This window comes from Saccopteryx bilineata, chromosome 7, assembly GCF_036850765.1.
Source record: "Saccopteryx bilineata isolate mSacBil1 chromosome 7, mSacBil1_pri_phased_curated, whole genome shotgun sequence".
Lineage (NCBI taxonomy): Eukaryota > Metazoa > Chordata > Mammalia > Chiroptera > Emballonuridae > Saccopteryx > Saccopteryx bilineata.
This window is the reverse complement of record NC_089496.1, coordinates 101,147,203-101,166,593: the sequence shown is the minus strand read 5'-3', so window position 1 is coordinate 101,166,593 and position 19,391 is coordinate 101,147,203. Positions and strand designations below refer to the sequence as shown.

The window sequence follows — 19,391 nt, the reverse complement described above, 5'->3', positions numbered from 1 at the left end:
TGCAAAAATGACATGGTAAGAAAACTGGGACCCATACATGAAAATTAATCACTGACATGGCTATGTGCACAAGAGTAAAAGAACATTTCTTTAAAAATATATATATATTATATTAATCAAGAATTTTATCATATTAAATTGTTATTCTTAGAAAAGCTGAAGGAAGTTAATGGTTCTTTACATAATTTTACCTCCTATTATTAACTCAACTCATTTGATGGTCCCTGAATTGTATTTTTTTTCTCATTTACAGTTTTTCATATTTTGTTTGATATGAATTCTGACCTTAAAAAGTTATAAAATTAGTTTTTGCGGTATTTTTTTTTTTTTGCTACTTAGTAATCCAAAAGAATATAAGCATCTGAGTCCCAGAGAATGTCAAATGCCTTGCTACCTAAAATGATATTAAAATAACAAATATCAAAGTCATGACATCAGAAATTCTGCAGCTTTTCACACAGGCATTAGAAATGCTTATTTCCTGAAGTTCCTTTGATTGTATCCTGGATTTAAGGACGTGCAAGTTTATATATAGAACCTTTATGCTAAAGCCAATGAAAACAGTATTATACAACATTTTACTGAAATTGTCCACTCAGTGGGTTCATAATGGTTCTGTCCAGTTTACAGCAGTACTTCATTTAAAAAGGCCTCTCATCCTTGCTTCGCTGGGTGGAACCGAGTCTTTTCTGATGGACTGTACACACTAGTTCCGTTCCCTTAGTTACTTGAAAGGTGCGATTTACGGTGTGGAGGAAGCATGGTATTTCACAAATGCAATGGCCGCCAGCTCCTTACAGAACTCTTCTAACACGATCACACCCTCTAGCAAGGTGATGTGGTCAATACTGGTAAGGGACAAGCAGGCAAGAAATCAATTCAAGATATTAGCCGACTGACAGGTTTTGATGACATTTTTAGATTTCAGAAAAAATGTCAAATATTGACTTACACAGGGCCTTCAGGTTCCAAACCCAATAACCGCTTTCTGACTAATAGGAGCTTGGGAGTAAAGTCTTGAATACGCTGGATTCTAACCATAAGGTCTCCAACAACCTGCATCACAGGGACAAAAGGGATTCAGTTTCTAAAGTCAACTACATAGGACGTTCAGGATAAAAAAACAGTACTTACTGCACTTCCTTTTACTAAACAAAGAATGTCACCTTTCACTGTTAACATAACCATCTTTAACAAAGGACTCATATCTATTCCTTGAAACAGGGGTCCCCAAACTTTTTACACAGGGGGCCAGTTCACTGTCCCTCAGACTGTTGGAGGGCTGGACTATAAAAAAAACTATGAACAAATTCCTATGCACACTGCATATATTTTATTTTAAAGTAAAAAAACAAAACGGGAACAAATATAATATTTAAAATAAAGAACAAGTAAATTTAAATCAACAAACTGACCAATATTTCAATGGGAACTATGCTCCTCTCACTGACCACCAATGAAAGAGGTGCCCTTCCAGAAGTGCAGCGGGGGGGGGGGGGGGGGGGGGCGGATAAATGGCCTCAGGGGCCGCATGTGGCCCGTGGGCCATAGTTTGGGGACCCCTGCCTTAAAATATAAAGTTATAGATATATATCATTTAAAAGAATTTTTCTTTTTTCTCCACATTTTAAAGTATAATAATGTGACACTGATTACATGGAATGAGGTTAAGATGTTACTTGGACAGGTTTATCAATCCTAAAGAATTGAACAAAACGAATAACTCACCCTGACAATTACAGAGAAGAGAGATCGACAGCCAGAGGCAAGGTTCACATAAGGATCCAAAAGGTATTCATGGATGTGTGGGTGAGGGAAGAGGGCGAGTCTAGATAACACCGAGGTCACCTGTAAATTTACATCATATGGCTATGGAGAGAGAAGAAACACAAACACATCTGCTGTTATTTACAGTGGCTGTACCTGAGCACTTAATTTACCATTTTAATTTGTCTTTTCAAGAAAGTAAAAGCTACCATTTTATTCCTCCCTCCACATGTTCATGTACAATGAAAATATTTAAAACTAAATTAATTCTCACCATCTTAGTCAAAGTGCAGATAACATAGTAAGTACTACACATTTTTTAAGCATACATATAAACATATAGAGAAAACAAATATATTGCATAGTCAGAATGTCTCTGTTTTAATTAATGAAATGGCTCAAGAGGTCATCAAAACCCACCAAAATGTCATAAGTAATATTAATTACAAACAGAGGACATGACACATTAAATATAAAACCAAAGATAGAAGGGAATGTAGCAAAAATCTTTTTAAATACAGTCGTCTAGTTTTAGAAATGACATTCCTCATTGCTTATTCAACTGCTACCAGTTACCAAAAGCACGTACACAATAAAGTCACAGAACCTTGTTGACAGAATGAGAGGAGTCGGGGTCGACAGGACCACCACCTGAAAGTGATGGAGAAAGCTCAGAATGCTGATTACAGGGGAAATCATCTCACTTATGGCAGGAGTGTTAACTCTCCCCAAGGAATTGGGTGTCTGGGTCTAGTTCCTTATACTTTTTCTTTTTGGTATGTACTGTCTCAATGTTACAATTCTAATTGATATTTATTCTTCATAGAAAGTAGCTTGAAGAGGCTTTATAGAGACTGTCAAAAGCAAAGCAAAAGGCATACTATATAAAAAGAGTTGCTATGATGGTGCCTAGAAGTTTCAACAGAAATCTCTCCTCCCTCCCAGGGTTCCTCCAAGCAGCCAAAGCACACTGAGTGGCTGACACGAGGTCGATCTGGGTGACAAGGCTGAGCAGGCTCTGGGTGACTGGGTAAGTGAGAACAACTGCTGCAGCGCTGGGAAGGGACAAGTGATGCAGGACCAAGTTCGTAATAACCGTGGAATCTGACCGTTTTCTACTCAGTCTCTGGGCAGCTTTAAGCCACTGACCATAATGAATACTAACAAAAAAGTGAGTATGTGCATTCAGAGGACAAATGCTTCAGCATGGGTCAGAACATAGCCAAGATAATACTATGTCAACAGAAACTCAATCTGGTGTCACCAGTCCAATTTTAGTCATTTCTACTTATGAGACTCATGAACACCTATTTTCTGAAAGAAGAAAAACTATCCCTGCCTCATTTACTCAAAATCTACCCTTAAGCAAGATAAATGAATGGAGATACTATTCCTATCAATGGATAGTTTGAAGAGCCTATTCTCCTGCTTGATAATATTTTCAACAGAGGTGCCTTTTCCAAGACTTTTTATAACAAAAGGTGATTCACCTTGTATTTCAGGCACAAAGGAAACATTTTTAAAAATCTTTAAAAAGAATGTGTTAGGGTAAACAATTTGGACAGAATCATTTAAAAGACAACTAGTCTTGTTAGTGACTTCATTTCTGGTAGTTGAGGTGCTCAGGTCTCTAACCTCGGCCATTTGCAGGTGCTTAAATAAATAAATAATGTGGCTTTAGACAAGGACATACTGCCATTTAAAATTTTTATTTTTTCTACACGGTGTTACTTTGGTTTTTAGTTTTATTTGAATAAGAGTTTCTGTCATCTGTTGTTTAAGAAATATAAGGCTGACATTTTTTCATGTGAAAATGAAAATATCAGATAGAAACTGTTCCATTTTTCTAAAATGGTCTCTATTTCATATTGGTAATAACTTTAAAACAAGTTGGTCTCTTTTGAGGTTATTAATAGTACATATTAATAATAATTTATTATTTTGGAAACTTTTATTTTGTACTTTATACAGGATTCACCTGAAATGAAAACCAGATTTTTCTGCCATGTCAAATGGACTTGCCCATTTCTGACTGAGCTCACACTAAATACAAGGTCTGGATTTTAGGACAGTAAACATCAGCTTAACAGCATATTGATGTCATCAGCAAATTCAGTCTCAACCCTTCCACTAAAGGCCAAATACGCATATACTCAAAATAAGATTTAAGTTAAATTTTTAAAAATCTCAACAGCTTGATAGTCTCTGAAATTTCCAATAATACTTTCATTTAACAAGATTTTGTATTTTTTTAAATATTTAATTTTTTCATTTAATTCTAATGAACAAATCTAAGCAGGAGGTTAGGGCAAGTGATGTCAACTTCACTTTAACAATAAGAAAATGTGACAAGTGGCTAAGTTAGTTGCCCAAGGTCAAATTCCTCTTAGTCTGGGCAGGGACAAGAGCTTTGCCTTCGATATTTTTCTGGGATTCTTTACATTCTGCTATGGACCTTAGGATTTTACTATCTTTTACAAAACACCAGCTACAAACAATACTAAATGTTTTATTATAAGGTATTTAAAAAAAAAGAACACTGTGACACCACAACAGTGTTATGAACACTTGACGTCATAACTCAATTATATCTGCAAAAATGAGCTAATCTATTAATTATTCATAGTATATATTTAATGCCAGCATGGTTATCCTAATCTGATTGGGGGGTATAAACAAAGGAAATGCAGCCGTATCAGGGCTTGTGATTATCTCTGAGATCTGACTACATAATGTTCTTACCAAAAAAGGCTTGGAAAATCAAGAGTTTTAAAGACAAAGGGTTGGGTTGCTCCATAGGTCCCATTAACTGAAAGGAAGGATTCCTGATTTCTAACACTAGAAGTCTGTCTGGCCTGCCACTCAGGGTTACAGGAAGAGTGACTGAGACGCCCTGAGGTGCTATCTGGTGAGATACAAAGAATGTATCCTTTTGTGTCAGCACGCTGCAAACCAGAGGAAAAAATACTCAAGAGTGGTGAAGATTCCAAGAGGATCTTTCAGTTCAGTTCAGAAACTACTTTTTAAATTTTAGATTCCTTTTTAGTGCTTTTTGGTCAGAATTTCTAAAGATTACTGACTTGATACTGACTGTTAATGTCTCTTGCATGTTAATCAGATCCAAACTAAGCCAGTAAGCTAGCACAAAAAACACAAACTCCACTGTTCAGGAGCTTACATGGTCAGTAGCTAGACTGAAATACTTTGGCTGTTAAGTATAAAACATACAAACAGCGTGCCAGGTGGATCCCGGTGGGGCACATGCGGGAGTCTGTCTCTCCCCGTTTCTAGCTTCAGAAAAATACAAAACAAAAAACAACAACAACAAAAAACATACAAACAAATAAACAAATAACTAAACACTAGAAATACAGCACATACTGTTAAGAGGTTAAAAGGAAAAAAGGGGCCCTGGCTGGGTGGCTCAGTGGATAAAGCATCAACCCCTGGTCAGGGCACATAGGAGAAGCAATCCACGAGCACACAGTTAAATGGAACTACTAGGCAAAACAATGAGTTTATACTTCCCTCTCTCTCTCTCTCTCTCTCTCTCTCCCCCTCCCTTTGCAACCCCCTCTTTCTCTCTCTCAAATCAATGGAAAATTTTTTTAAAAAGAAAAAAAGGACTTACTCTCTTTACTGATTACTATCAGAAACAGTGCTGACTAAAGTCTAACCTAGTGAAATACTTCTTAAATGATCATTTCTTTATTGGGTTTTCTGGTTATTGAAGACAGCCTAGTTATACAGTAAATTTCTTTTACAACTCCCTAAGCTCACATAGACACTTATCTAAAATGCTATAAAAGAACAAGTACTTTAATATACAGTTTTAAATTAATTTCAAATTGGTTCACTTCCATGTGGAGGCAGGCATTACGCCAGGTTCATTCACTGCAAGAGTGTATGCCGGTGTGTGAAGCACTCCCAGCTCTGTGCTCACGCTGAGTTCTTGTCCATGGGGGCAGTGGGGGGTCTGTCACCCCAAGTCCCTTTCGCCTGACAGTCAGTGAAACATGCAAAGCAACATGCAGGCTGACGGTGCTCTTCACCCACCTGGCAATATGTAAATTGAACTTTTTAATTCTACCTCCCACTTAGGAAAATGAGTATCAATTACAAGTTCTTTGTGTGAAGGAGCACTTTCACCTAAAACTGTTCCATATTTCTTTTCTTTTTTGTGTGTGAGACAGAGGGACAGACAGACAGGAAGGGAGAGATGAGAAGCATCAATTCTTCCTTTTGGCACCTTAGTTGTTCATTGACTGCTTTCTCATATGTGCCTTGACCTGGGGGCTACAGCTGACCAAGTGACTCCTTGCTCAAGCCAGCGACCTTGGACTCAAGCTGGTGAGCTTTGCTCAAACCAGATGAGCCCGCACTCAAACTGGCGACCTCGAGGTCTCAAACCTGGGTCCTCCACGCCCCAGTCCGACGCTCTATCCACTGCGCCACCGCCTGGTCAGGCTGTTCCATAATCAGGTCAGAGTACTCAAGGTGCAGTGTGAAATGACACGTAAGGCCTTCTGAATCGACCCTTAGAGGGCTGACTCTATCTGAGATAAACCCATAATGAACAGTAACAAAATAATAGGAAAATTAGTATCGTAAAACTTATTACCTGATCAAGAATTCTCCCCATTCTGTCAAATAAAACTTTTAGAAAATGACCTTCAAAGAAAGCGGCTTCTAGATTGCACTTGTCCAGTGCTTTCGGAGACCCTGGCCACTCCCACCTTAAGCAGATCGCGCAGTAGTCCCGGAACTAGGGAAAAACATGAAGGTCGTTACAGACGGAGTAACCAAAACCAGACGGAGGTGAAACAGAAATGATTTCCTCAAATAGGAGCCTAAAAATCCATTGGAATGCTGAGTGTCAGCTGTGTGCGAGGTGCCGCGGGAGAGGGAAGAAGAAATGGCTCAGGTGACACCCTCACGAGAGGCATGCAGCACGAACGAGTACAACCACCCGTCCAATGTATACGGCCGAGGCCGAGGGCAGTTCACCGAGGCCCCTCACTGCTGTGCGTATGCTCTTGTCTGTAGAGGAACTGAACCCTTCGCTTCTTGTCATTACATATGTACAGAATACTTAAAAGAGTATAGTACATTTTCAAATCTATTCTGACGGTACCTGGCACAGATGAACAGATATACACTGTAGATTGGAAGGAATAATAAACTGACCTTTCATGACAGACGTTATCACTGGGATAAACAATATGAACTTTTATAAGCACAGTGTATCTCATATAATAAGAATTAGTGTTAAAAGACTGCTACAATATGTACTTTACTTAATTTAAATGAAAGAAATTTCCTCCCTGGCCAGATAGCTCAGTTGGTTAGAACATCCTGAAACACAGGCTGCTGGTTCTAATCCCCGGAGAGGGCACATACAGAAAGAGATGTTTCTGTCTGTCTGTCTCTCTCTTTCAAATCAATAAATAAAAAGTTAAAGATAAAAAAATATATAAAAGAAATTTCTAGCACAGTTTTCTTCCATATTCTTTCTCTTTTCCGATTCTCCTCACTAAATAAATATTACTCTGCCCTCTCTAACGTGGTAATTACCTGAAATTAAAATAAAACATTCTCACCCTGAAGAATGAATATCATCTTTTAAAGGAAAAAACCTATTTAAAATGATTTAACAAGTCAATTTCCTCAATCTATTGTGAATTTTAAACTATTTGGCTCTCAATAGACAATTTTCTTTATAAAACCACATTCCATTATTTAGTAAAGCATTTTCATACTAACATTTCTGAAATTCTGACCTACAAAGTAACAGTTTAAAAAAATAAAACTTTACATAAAGAATAAAAGCAATTTAGGCCCTGGCCGGTTGGCTCAGCGGTAGAGCGTCGGCCTAGCGTGCAGAGGACCCGGGTTCGATTCCCGGCCAGGGCACACAGGAGAAGCGCCCATTTGCTTCTCCACCCCTCCGCCGCGCCTTCTCTTCCCCTCCCGCAGCCAAGGCTCCATTGGAGCAAAAATGGCCCGGGCGCTGGGGATGGCTCTGTGGCCTCTGCCTCAGGCGCTGGAGTGGCTCTGGTCGCAACATGGCGACGCCCAGGATGGGCAGAGCATCGCCCCCTGGTGGGCAGAGCTTCGCCCCTGGTGGGCGTGCCGGGTGGATCCCGGTCCGGCGCATGCGGGAGTCTGTCTGACTGTCTCTCCCTGTTTCCAGCTTCAGAAATAGCAAAAAAAAAAAAAAAAAAAAAAAAAGAATAAAAGCAATTTAAAAATCCTGTTGGCACTACTGAGATTGCATTATTTTCTGCCTTTACTGTTCCATGCAAGTACATTCCTCTAGTCAGTCATGTAGTAACGTGGACTCGACATCAGGCTGAAAGCACTATGAACAAACTGTGGGCATATGCAAGATGATTACATAGAATAGCACACTTCATTCCCAAGGGTTTAAATGAAAATCAAGCATACGTTTTTCTGATTTGAGACATTTCAAAGTTTGGAATTTTGTAAAGTGTAAATGCTACAGAGTCAAGAAGACTGAGAGAAGGCCATTAAGTTTAATGACCAGGGAGAGCGCTGAGAGAGTTGTTTCAGTGAGGTGGAGGGCCAGAAGGCAGGGACGGAGGAGAGAGGGAGGGACAGAGGGACGGCACTGAGCACTGTGCGTGGACCACAGCGGCGGAGGGCAGGGAAGAGCAGGAGCCAGGCTGGTGGGAGGTGGAACCATCTAAAGAACATGTTTTGGATTAGCAGGGGAAAGGTTTGGGAGAGAGATGGGGTCAAGTCCAGAAAGAACAGACAGGAAAGGATGAGGGCGGGGGGAAGGGGAGAGAGGGAAAGAGGAAGGGAGAGCATTAGAGAAATCTCCAGAAAGAGACACAGTGAAATGCAGAGTGCGGTCACTGGCAGGCAGGCAGGGTGGGGAGAGGGGAGTTCAGGTCCTGGAGGAAAAGGAGACCTCTGGAGAAATGGCTGTGACAGTGGGACAGGGCAGTGCGAGCACTCAGGCAGAGTGGGGAGAGGGGAGTTCAGGTCCCGGAGGAAAAGGAGACCTCTGGAGAAATGGCTGTGGCAGTGGGACAGGGCAGTGCGAGCACTCAGGCAGAGTGGGGAGAGGGGAGTTCGGGTCCGGGAGGAAAAGGAGACCTCTGGAGAAATGGCTGTGGCAGTGGGACAGGGCAATGCAAGCACTCAGGCAGGGTGGGGAGAGGGGAGTTCGAGTCCGGGAGGAAAAAGAGACCTCTGGAGAAATGGCTGTGGCAGTGGGACAGGGCAGTGCGAGCACTCAGGCAGAGTGGGGAGAGGGGAGTTCAGGTCCTGGAGGAAAAGGAGACCTCTGGAGAAATGGCTGTGGCAGTGGGACAGGGCAGTGTGAGCACTCAGGCAGGGTGGGGAGAGGGGAGTTCAGGTCCCGGAGGAAAAGGAGACCTCTGGAGAAATGGCTGTGGCAGTGGGACAGGGCAGTGCGAGCACTCTCAAAGCTGCCCGTCACTAGACTGACCTGCCTGTGAGCATCTCGGAGGTAGGTGTCATATCCAGTGCCCTCGACATGGTAGGAGGATTTGGCCTCATCAGGTACCAGACAGAGAAAACTTAAATGAAAACAAAGCCATCATCAATAACATAAGTACTCTCACAATTTAACATCTTTGTGTGTACTAAAATAGCTAATGATATCTTCGGTTCAGTCAAATATAAATGCAAGTGAAAACTTCAAAAATAAAATTTTATGTTCTTAAGTACTTAACTAGAATCTGTCTTCCTGATTTCTCTTTCATTGAAGGTTTTATTAAAAAATTACTCATTCCACTTAAAGTAGAAGTAAGCCTAAAATGACTTTTTTTTTTTTTTTTTTTTACATTACAGCACTATGATAGATTGCCATGATATTTGTTAATCTCTGGGAACTGGCTTTTAAGTAAGTGAATTTAAGATTTTTATGTATTAATTTTACATCTTGAGTGACATGCAATTTTCTCTGGTCATCTTACAGAACTAGGCGTATCAGTAACAGCACTGCCACCAAAGGGCAGTTTTTATTTTTGAGAAATAGAGAGAGAGAAGAAGGAGGGAGGGAGGGAGGGAGCGAGGGAGCGAGGAAGGGAGGGGGGGAGGGAGGGAGATGAGAAGCATCAGCTCTAGTTGCATCACTTTAGTTGTTCACTGACTGCTTCTCATACTGCAGCTTGTCCAAGGGCTCAAGCCTAGAGCCAGTGACCTCTTGCAAAAAATGTAAAAACACAAACTAACAAAAAGAAATAATGTTATGCTTAGCATATAGGACATGTCTAATAATGATCTGTCACACTGGAGATTCTCAATGTCATTCTAACTGGGAATTACTTAACACCATTGATATATAAAAAGCAGAGTACTTTGAAGGTCAGTTTAACCACTGTCATTTGTTTTTATTTCTATACTAAGTAGAGCCTTTCTCTTTTGCTATTGATTGTTGCCCTGAGGCTCCCAATTGCAACATAAGCATCACAGAAAGCTGATATGATCTTTAGATTAAATAAAGCAAGATGGAGTTCCTAATATATCTCTGTAACAATGTAACAGCAGAGCTGTTATTTGTTATAAAAACAAGTAAAAGGGCCCTGGCCTGGCGGTGGGTTCAACCCCTGGTCAGGGCACATGAGGAGCAATCAGTGAATGAAGAACTAACTGGAACTAAGTAAGAGGAAAAGTTGATGCTTCTCTCTCTTCCCTTCCCCCCTCTTTCTCTCTTACTTTTTCTCCTCTTTTCTCTCTCTCTCTCTCTCCCTCACTCCCTCCCTCTCTTCTCCACCCTCTCAACTCAATGTAAAAATTTTTTAAAAGAGAGATGTAACTCAAATTTCTATAGCAACTCACCTATTTACAATTTTATGGACTTCCGTCTTCCCGTCGTTTTTGGGGTGGTCGGGAGTAGCGGGCAGTGAAGAACTAAGCCACTCTTGGTTGGACAAAGTGTTATCTGGTGAAATGTCAGTAAATAATGGATCTTCTTCCAGATCTCTAAGTTTAATTTAATGATGTATAAAAAAAACCATTTTACTATATTTTCTAAACCAAAAGATTATTTGCTGTGTTCTTACAAATAATTTTGCTCTTACATAATTTTGTTTTAAAAAATAATTTTTTTTAGTTTAAAAAAATTTATAGAGAAATTAGCATTTTATATTAACATCAAACTCAAGAATATAGTGATCTTGTTAGATTTAATGAATAGATAATACTACTTGTAATTTAAAGAGGCAGTAAACATCAAGACATCTAAGTTTTATTTTTAAAAACCTTTTAAAACTGTTAGAGACTTTTTATGAATAAGGGAGAGAAATAAGAGAAAATTATGATTCTATGTGCAATGCTAAACTCACAGCGCTGGACAGAAACTTACACTGCCCCTGGTATCAGCCCATTCTCCACCACATCCTTATCTTCTGGGCACACAGGCTTATATTCTGTATAATTTCTTTCTTCAAGATTTCTTAGGACCAAGTTGTAAAGAATATGCTCATTGGGTTTTTGTAAAAGGTGCTCAAACATTCTTAGTGTCATTATGCTTATCTGAAATAGAAAACGACAAAGGCTGTCTTTAAAATACATTATTCCTTTTGCCATCCTATAAGTCACGGTGTCAGTTTTTAAAGCCACACCACATAAATAAATTTAAAAAAGCCTATTCAAAACATCCCAAGTGTCTGAAAATCAGTATTTCAAAGACTAAGTCAAATTCTAATTCATTACATCGCTTACCTCATCAGATATGTGATCACAATGTTCGATTAACCTATGTCTTAAAGGATGTCTGTTAATTTCTGCCAGAGTTTCTGGTTCCCTCTGTTCTCCAAGAATAAAAAACACCATTTCTTGAAGCAAAACCTCGGAGGTTACTTGCCGAACAATGCGATGAAGCAGAGCGGTTGATGTCAGGATGCCCATCTCAGAGCTGGCGTGACAAACGGGAGTTAGTGGGCAAAGGTCACACGAGCACAGGGCATTTTTGTTAGTTTGTTTTGTTTTTTAAGTAAAGGGGCCACTCACGTTTGCATCAGCTGAGGTTCCATAACACCAATAAAGAATCTTTCATGAACAGCTTTGGCAAGAGCAACAGCAGCAGTCTAGAATATAGTACAATATCATTTTTTTTAATGAAAAAGATTAATTTGTAACATCAATAAATCAATCAGCATCCTCCATCTGAATTAATGTGGAAAACAAACTTGCATATTGGCCATCTTGTTGATGGCCTATGAACCTACATTAGATGTTAATTATTAAGTTCTTTACATTTATCTAAATTTCCAAAAACAAGACAACCAGGATAAAAATAATAACCCAATCACTTTACGGTAGGGACATCCTCAAAAGGAGAAAAAATGAAGGGAGGTCAATGTTATCTTATGAAGGACTGTAGTATAATACTTAAAGAAATATAAAGGCAGAATTTGAGTTGAAATTTAGAGTTGTAATACACACACACATCTTTTGTTCATTTAGTTTTATTTTACTAACTGCTGTCATAAAACAATTAAGATAATTTGGGGATATAAACTGAGCATTCAAATTTCACTTAATAGGCATTTACATTTTTAAATAATTAATAAACAACAAAAATATTCAAACCTTTTGTGCTTCCTTTATGAGTTGATCACAATAATCAAACCAGGAAAGAAATGAAATTAAGGCTCGTTTCCCTGGAAATGCTGAAGCATCTTCTTTATGACTATATGAGTCCAAACTATAGGACACAGAAGAAACGCGAAGTCCAAAGTTACCGAAAAGCATTAATCCAGTTCAGTGCATACGGGTAAATGAAGGCCTGAGAATGTACTTACACAGTATGATATAGTTACACAGGCAGTGCAGCATGACTACCAGGAGAGGGTTTTATAAAGAAAGTCAAAGATGAGAGAAAACTTTTAAATGAAAGCTGTAAGTAATTTTTACCCATTACATGGGAAGAGAGGCACTAAAGCAGAATGGAGCTGCAGAGAAAAGCCACTACAGAGCTCCTCATATTTCTGCCATAAACTTGACCACGTCACAGGAATGAGGGGTCAGAGGTTCTCAGCAGCAGGAGAGCAGGAAGGAAGTAAAGGAAGATCTGCAAAAGGAAATGACTGGCCTGCTTCTCTTCCTGCCTTAGCGTGCAAGGCAGTCAAGTGAGCGAGTGAGCAGTCTGTCGTCAGATGCTGGCAGGACACAGGGTGCAAAAAACAAGTCAAACCAAAGGAGGGTCAAGAATACACAGAAAGACAGGAACAGGCTATTATGTCAAAATATTACACTGCTTATAGGTGGTGGGGTCGTGGATGATTTTATTTATCCTGCTTTATACTTTTTAATAAAATGTGTCACAATAATCTTATTTGCCTATGATAATCAAGGGGGAGCCCTAAAAGATGGGGAGGAAGAAGGGAAGGAAGAACGAGGTAGGAGGGGAGATTCTACACAAGGAAGCCAGAAAACATACAAGACTGCCCCACGGGCCATGGAACTCATTTATAAAAAAGGAGATGACCTTTTTTAGGGTTAAAAAAATAAGTTATTGGTCTTAATGTAATTAAGGTCTTAATCGATCACTATAATGGACAAAGGAAAAGTAGCTTAACTATAACAGCTGGATTATCCCCACACCCATTCATTACCACTAACGAATTTAAAAGAAGCCTCACAAAATAATCGCATTTAATGATCACTTAGCAATGTTATTTTTTTTTAAACTAAAGATTCCTATCCTTGCCAAACAGAAATGGATCTACAAGTGCAAGTGTGGAAGAACACAGATCGTGGCTCTTACCCCCAGTTAACTGCTTCCACCGTTTCGATGTCTAAGGGGTCCACTGACTGAGGTAGCGCCTTGTACAGGGAGGCCAGCCTGTCGGTGAGCAGCTCGCACAAGCAAGTGCTCTGCGTGAGGCACTTGGCGGCCGCGGGCTCCGGCAGGCTCACCAGCAGCATCAGGCCCTCGCAGGCCTTCACAGCTATGCGGCCGTCCTGGGGGGGGGGGAGGACAGCCATCAGTGCTCAGGTGAGATCTCCCACAGTTGTTGGAGCAAATTTCATGTAAAGAATTTAATGCATGACACTAAAATAAGAATAGGTATCTTCTTCTATTTTAAATGCATTTAACTGGGATCATAATGGGGGGAAAATGAAAGGTGAGGACTCACAGGACTTCTAGTAAGGTTTAGCAGAGAATTCACTAAATTGTAATCCTGGTTGGGACGAACAACGGTGGCCTCGGGCAGTGAGGTGACACTGAGGTTATCCAGGCTGGCGGACAGGTCGTCCGCGGGGGCAGGAGGCTCGTCTTCCAGCTCCATCAGCCCCCCTGCGGCCGCCCCAGACAGCTCCTCCAGCCCACACGGCTGCCCCGTGTCTGTTGACAAGGAATCTTGACCTTTTAATGTGTCTTCTGAAATTACATTTGGTGCTCCTTTGCAAGCCAATGATTTCAACTTATTCTGGATGGGAATACATGTTTTGTAAGATTCACATCAGAAGCCTTATAAAACAGAAATCATAGTTTAATGGCTTTTTCTATAATTCACATAGCAATAGACAAAAGTGGTTTGACAAATAAAAATACTCAGACTTTAACAAACTGGGTTGTAGCTACTTTAAAACTGCAGAGGCACCTCTAATACCCTTTAGACTCTCTACAAAATGCTTCTGCTGACCAGAAGCAGTGACCGATATGAGTGGCACCTGTGTGACTACCACTGACATCAGTGAGGAAAGATTCTGGGGCTTTCGATTGCAGTTAACTGTTTTCTCATCACTGGGCTTATACTAAGACTAGATACTCTCAATGTTGATTCTTCTAAGATCAGCTTTCTAAGATGATTTTCTAAGTTTTTATTCTTCTTATACTTCTACTCTATATAAAAAGAGCTCAATATTCTGAGGATATTTTTATTACTGTTTTTTGAGGCTAAAAAGTAAGATTTGCTTGAAATATTGGCCCCTCCCCCTGCCATATACATATCCAAACACAAAGAGAATCTTAGATGAAGCAAATTATTTTTTTTGAGAGGAGAGGAGATAGAGAGACAGACTCCTGCACATGCCCTGACTGGGATCCACCCAGCAACCCCAGTCCAAGGCTGTGCTCCAACCAACCGAGCTATCTTTAGCACCTGAGGCTGACACGCTCCAATCAGCCGAGCTATCCTCAGCACCCAGAGCCACACTCGAACCAGTCAAGCCACTGGCTGGTGGAGGGGAAGTGAAGGGGGGGGGAGCAGACAGTCACTTCTCATGTGTGCCCAGACCAGGGAACAAACCCAGGACGTCCATATACCAAGCTGAGGCTCTATCCACCAAGCCAATCTGCCAGGGCGCAAATTATTGATTTTAAGGCATCTTGTCTTCCATTTGAAGTTAAGAGCAAAAACCAAAACACACACACAGTTTGAATTCATCATAAACTAGCTTCTCCATAGGGCCTATTATAATATTTTGCCCATCACAAAAGTATATTAAATGCTGAATGAATTCAAAGTTCTACTTCCCACGTTGTATTATAGTTATTATACATCACTTTTATTACTGCTAAAAGTATAGTGCAGACCAATCTTCTTGAGAAATTGAGCTCATAGCACATATATTAAAAGAAAACAATTCTATGTGACTAAATAAATACTCCAAACAACTCCCCAATTTCTTATAAAATCATTGCATATCATAATGTTTATGAATGTAAAACATTTATTCCATCAAAATACTAACAACATTGTTGGGAGTGGTATCTTAGATCAGAATGGCAAGAGAAAAAGAATCACCTAGAACAGCATTCACTCTTTAATGTTTCTCAAAGGGTGACTGACTCGAGACTTGTCATCCCAGTCATTTGTGGGACTCGATAAAAATGCAGAATCCTGGGCCCCACCCAGAACCAGTAAACAGGAATATCTGGAGGTGGAGCCAAGGAATCTGCATTTTTAAAAGCTCCCTAGGTGACAAGAAACTGCTGCCTTCACTCTCACTCTCGTTCTTACTGAAACGCTTCCTTCCTATGTTAGGGATCTCACTGGTACACACAGCACATTGGTACATGTAATCCCCGAGTTTCTCAAGCCTCAGTTTCTCTCATAAATCACAGATCTACAATACCAAATACCTGCTAAGTATTTCCATCAGGACAGCATGATGGCTAAAATTACTCAGAACTAAAATCACCGTCCTCCCCTCAAAATAGGCCTCCTCGGGGCTCCTGTGTTTACATGGGTGGCAGCCTCACTGATTCGGAAACACAAGCACCCATCCCCTTTCTCCGGCTTCCGCACAAGGCCACAGAGCCCACCTCTAGGGTCTCCCAAAAAGATTCTCTTCACTCCAACCCACTGCTTCCAACCTAGTTAAGTCCTTGTGACTTCTCGGCTGGGTCACCCCACCAGCCACCCAGTGAGTTTCCCTGCTTTCCTCCTGCCTCTCACAGGATCCCACTGATGCTGCCACCGACGTAACTTCTCAAGGCACAGGACCCATCATGCAATAATATCCCTGCTCAAGTATCTTCACTGGCTCCCCAACAACGGCGAGGAAGCACACATTCTTCATCCCGCCATCCAAGGCCTTTGACAATTCCTGGTCGGTCTGTCCAGGCCCTCCTCTTCCCACATGTCCTCAGTATACTGTTTCCTGACCACCCCATACACTGTTCTGTCTTCGTCCCTTTACTCAGCTTTGTTCCACTGTTCCTATCTAAATGTGTCCTGGCTCACATCAAAGCTAATCCCTTCCGTGAAGTCTTTCCTGATGACCTAGGGCAGAGGTAACCTCTGCCTCCCATCAACCCCTAGGGAGCAGGTATTCTGTATCTTTCCTGTGATACCCACCTTACTCTACCTGAGATTATGTACTGTCTCTGAATAGTAGCCTTACCTTTGTCACCGGCCTAGCAACTCCTTCAGGGCAAAGCCAGTTTCTAACTCATGTACCATCTGTACTGAGCCCAGAGGAGATGCACCTTAGCCAATATACACCTAATACGGACTAGATTTCAGGGCTGCACGCTTGAGAACTGCAAGGTGCTTTTGTGACTGCCTATCCTTATAACTAATAAAGCTGTATTTCTCTACAGATGTGCCCATTCAGTGAGATAACTAAACAGTTATCATGCATTGTACTAGGTACTGGAGAAGCTGTGGGGACCCAGAGGGTGACAGGGCAGAGTCCTTGTCCGCAGAGTGCTTACTGACCAGCAGGAGAAGATCAAATTCATATAAAAACTCTAATTCCAGGGACACTGTAGTAACTGACATTAAAAGTATCTGCACAGTTAATCCCTCACACCAGTTTTCATAGAATGTTACTTTGAAGCCTTGTAAGTATACCATACCTCCAAAAAGAAATTAACCAAATAGGGGTCTTCTTTCAGTTTTGCACATACAATACAGAGAAACTGAATTTCTTCATTTTCTGTGGGTGTTGCAAGGACTTCACCACAAAGTCGAATTAATTTCTGTCAAAAATGTTTGCAAACATGTTTAAGGTTAGGTTATTTTTTACAAGTATGTAAATTAAACATCCATGTACCTTAAGGATATTTAAAGAGCAAATACAATAGCTTGCACTATTTCAGATAGACCATTATTTACAATCACTAATATTAAAATAAATTTACTAGTAGTCAATTTTTCAAATACATTACCCTAAAAAATTAAGGAGGTATATAAAAAACTTTCCTTGAGATGTCACGGATACAAGTTAAAGGAAAAATGAAGGTACAAAATTTTGCATGAACTGCATTTAATACAATGTCACGCATAAAGAAAGCATAAGTATTTGCTAAATTGCATGTTATTTTTAGAATAAGTGCCTGTCTTATTTTTACTCTTAGGAAAATGATATAAAGTTATATGTCTGCCAACAGACATCAAAGCGAGCAGCTCAGCGTGAGGGCAGAGGGTACCTGCACGGGCCGGTGCACGTTGATGTGCGGGAGCAGAGGCTGCCGGATCCTCCCCAGCAGCTTGGTGTAGAAGCCCAGCACCTGCTGTTTCATTCCGGGAGGGCACTGAGCACGCAGGAGAGGAGGGCCCACAGGAAGAGAACAGACAATACAAACACACTTATTCCAAAGCTTAAAACATGGGAGAGGCAATGAATGGGAATGTATTCCACCCTCAGAGGTCAATGCAATTAGCAATTAGCCAGGATAAAATTCTCAGTCAGTTATTAATGATTGATATGCTAGAAATAAAATGACATCTGGGACTATAATACAGCATATGGGCCCATGGGCTGGTGTAATTATAAACAGCATGGTGCCAGTACGCTGTGGAGATCATAGTCTGGTTTGGGCAATGTCAACCTGTGTATCGTCTAACTATTATAGTTAAATCCACGGCAAAGTCAAGCCAGACTCTTGTTATTTACACTAATAACAGGCAATCAACAACTTTCTAGCATATAAATGCAGGAATAAATAAAGCCTAACATATAAATGTAAATAAAAGGATTCTTATGGTATAAACTTCTATGACTTAGTTTTAAATTAGTTGCAAAATTATTTATATTATGATTATAGGCAATTAATATTTAATAAAGAAGTTTTATAACATACTAGTTATTTTAAATATTTGCTTAAAAGTAGGTAAACCTGATGATTATTCACATGAAATAAGAGTATGAATTAATGTTATATGTTCCATAATTAATCTACTTATACTGCCTCAGAACTAAAATACAGTCACGAAATGAGGAGCATTTCCAAAGCTTCACAGACATGCTATCCAGAAATAGTATAAACTATAATATTTTAGTACAATATTTTTTAAGATAACAAATACTTTGCAATACTCAGATAAAACACTAATAGTTACAATCACCTCTATCAACATAAATCTACTAGTAGTACAATTAAAAACATTTGCTCAAAATCAATTAAAATTTATTCAACTTACTGTTATGTTATACAACCCCTGCTTCCAAAGGACAGAAAAGAGGAGGAGGGAGGGGAATGAATTGAAGGGTATTAGGGAGATGTGTTGCCTAGAAAGTGTAAATTGAATGAATTCAACTTAAAAATTGATAGATATTATAGATTAATCAAAAGGAAATTGCCTTTAAACTATTACTCATAACTCTATTTGGTGGTAAAACATGTATATTAGTTTAGTTGTTTAGTTGGAGCTTTTCTTCAGACTGATTTTCACATACATTATAGAAATTCACAGAACAGACCACAGACTTGTAAAGCTGAGGAGAACACTTGGTGATTACCTCGTTTTTAAAGAGAAGGAAGATTAACCAATGAAACTTGCTGAGGGTCACAGTATATTAGTGACAAAGCCAGGCCTCCTAAACTAAACCCAAAATTGTTCCCCTATCCTCACAGCAGCACATGGTTTGAAACCTATCTTTATAAGTAATCTGAGAGTTTTGTAGCACAGAATTTTATATAATACCAGCTTTGCAAAGATTTCTCAAGATTCATGAGGCCTAAAAATTTGAAGTCTCCACTTATTAGCAGAGTCAATGTCAAAATAATCAGTGACCTTTTCTTTCAGGATTATGAAAAATAATTCCTATTTTTGCAATTCAATTCTCATTGGGTCCCTTCTCATTTCCTTTTATTCTGACCACGTGTACTTGAGTTTATTTTCATACATGTCTACACTGAAGTTCTAAGCAGCCTACATCCCAGG

The 19,391-nt window shown here is 39.9% G+C and overlaps 1 protein-coding gene across 1 annotated transcript in view; it reads right to left on the bottom strand.

The window, feature by feature from the left end:
- Positions 1–306: 306 nt before the first annotated feature.
- Positions 307–19,391, bottom strand: part of FHIP2A (FHF complex subunit HOOK interacting protein 2A) — a 31,256-nt gene continuing 12,171 nt past the window's right edge. The window contains exons 4-17 of the mRNA XM_066238284.1: positions 17,654–17,758; positions 17,081–17,203; positions 13,908–14,201; positions 13,535–13,731; positions 12,358–12,472; positions 11,776–11,852; positions 11,488–11,680; positions 11,129–11,298; positions 10,603–10,746; positions 9,248–9,338; positions 6,389–6,532; positions 1,729–1,869; positions 953–1,056; positions 307–848 (exon numbers count right to left, since the gene is read on the bottom strand). Of these exons, the coding sequence (XP_066094381.1) occupies positions 743–848; positions 953–1,056; positions 1,729–1,869; positions 6,389–6,532; positions 9,248–9,338; positions 10,603–10,746; positions 11,129–11,298; positions 11,488–11,680; positions 11,776–11,852; positions 12,358–12,472; positions 13,535–13,731; positions 13,908–14,201; positions 17,081–17,203; positions 17,654–17,758 (2,004 nt within the window). The 3' untranslated portion in view covers positions 307–742. The remainder of the gene's footprint in view (positions 849–952; positions 1,057–1,728; positions 1,870–6,388; positions 6,533–9,247; positions 9,339–10,602; positions 10,747–11,128; positions 11,299–11,487; positions 11,681–11,775; positions 11,853–12,357; positions 12,473–13,534; positions 13,732–13,907; positions 14,202–17,080; positions 17,204–17,653; positions 17,759–19,391) is intronic.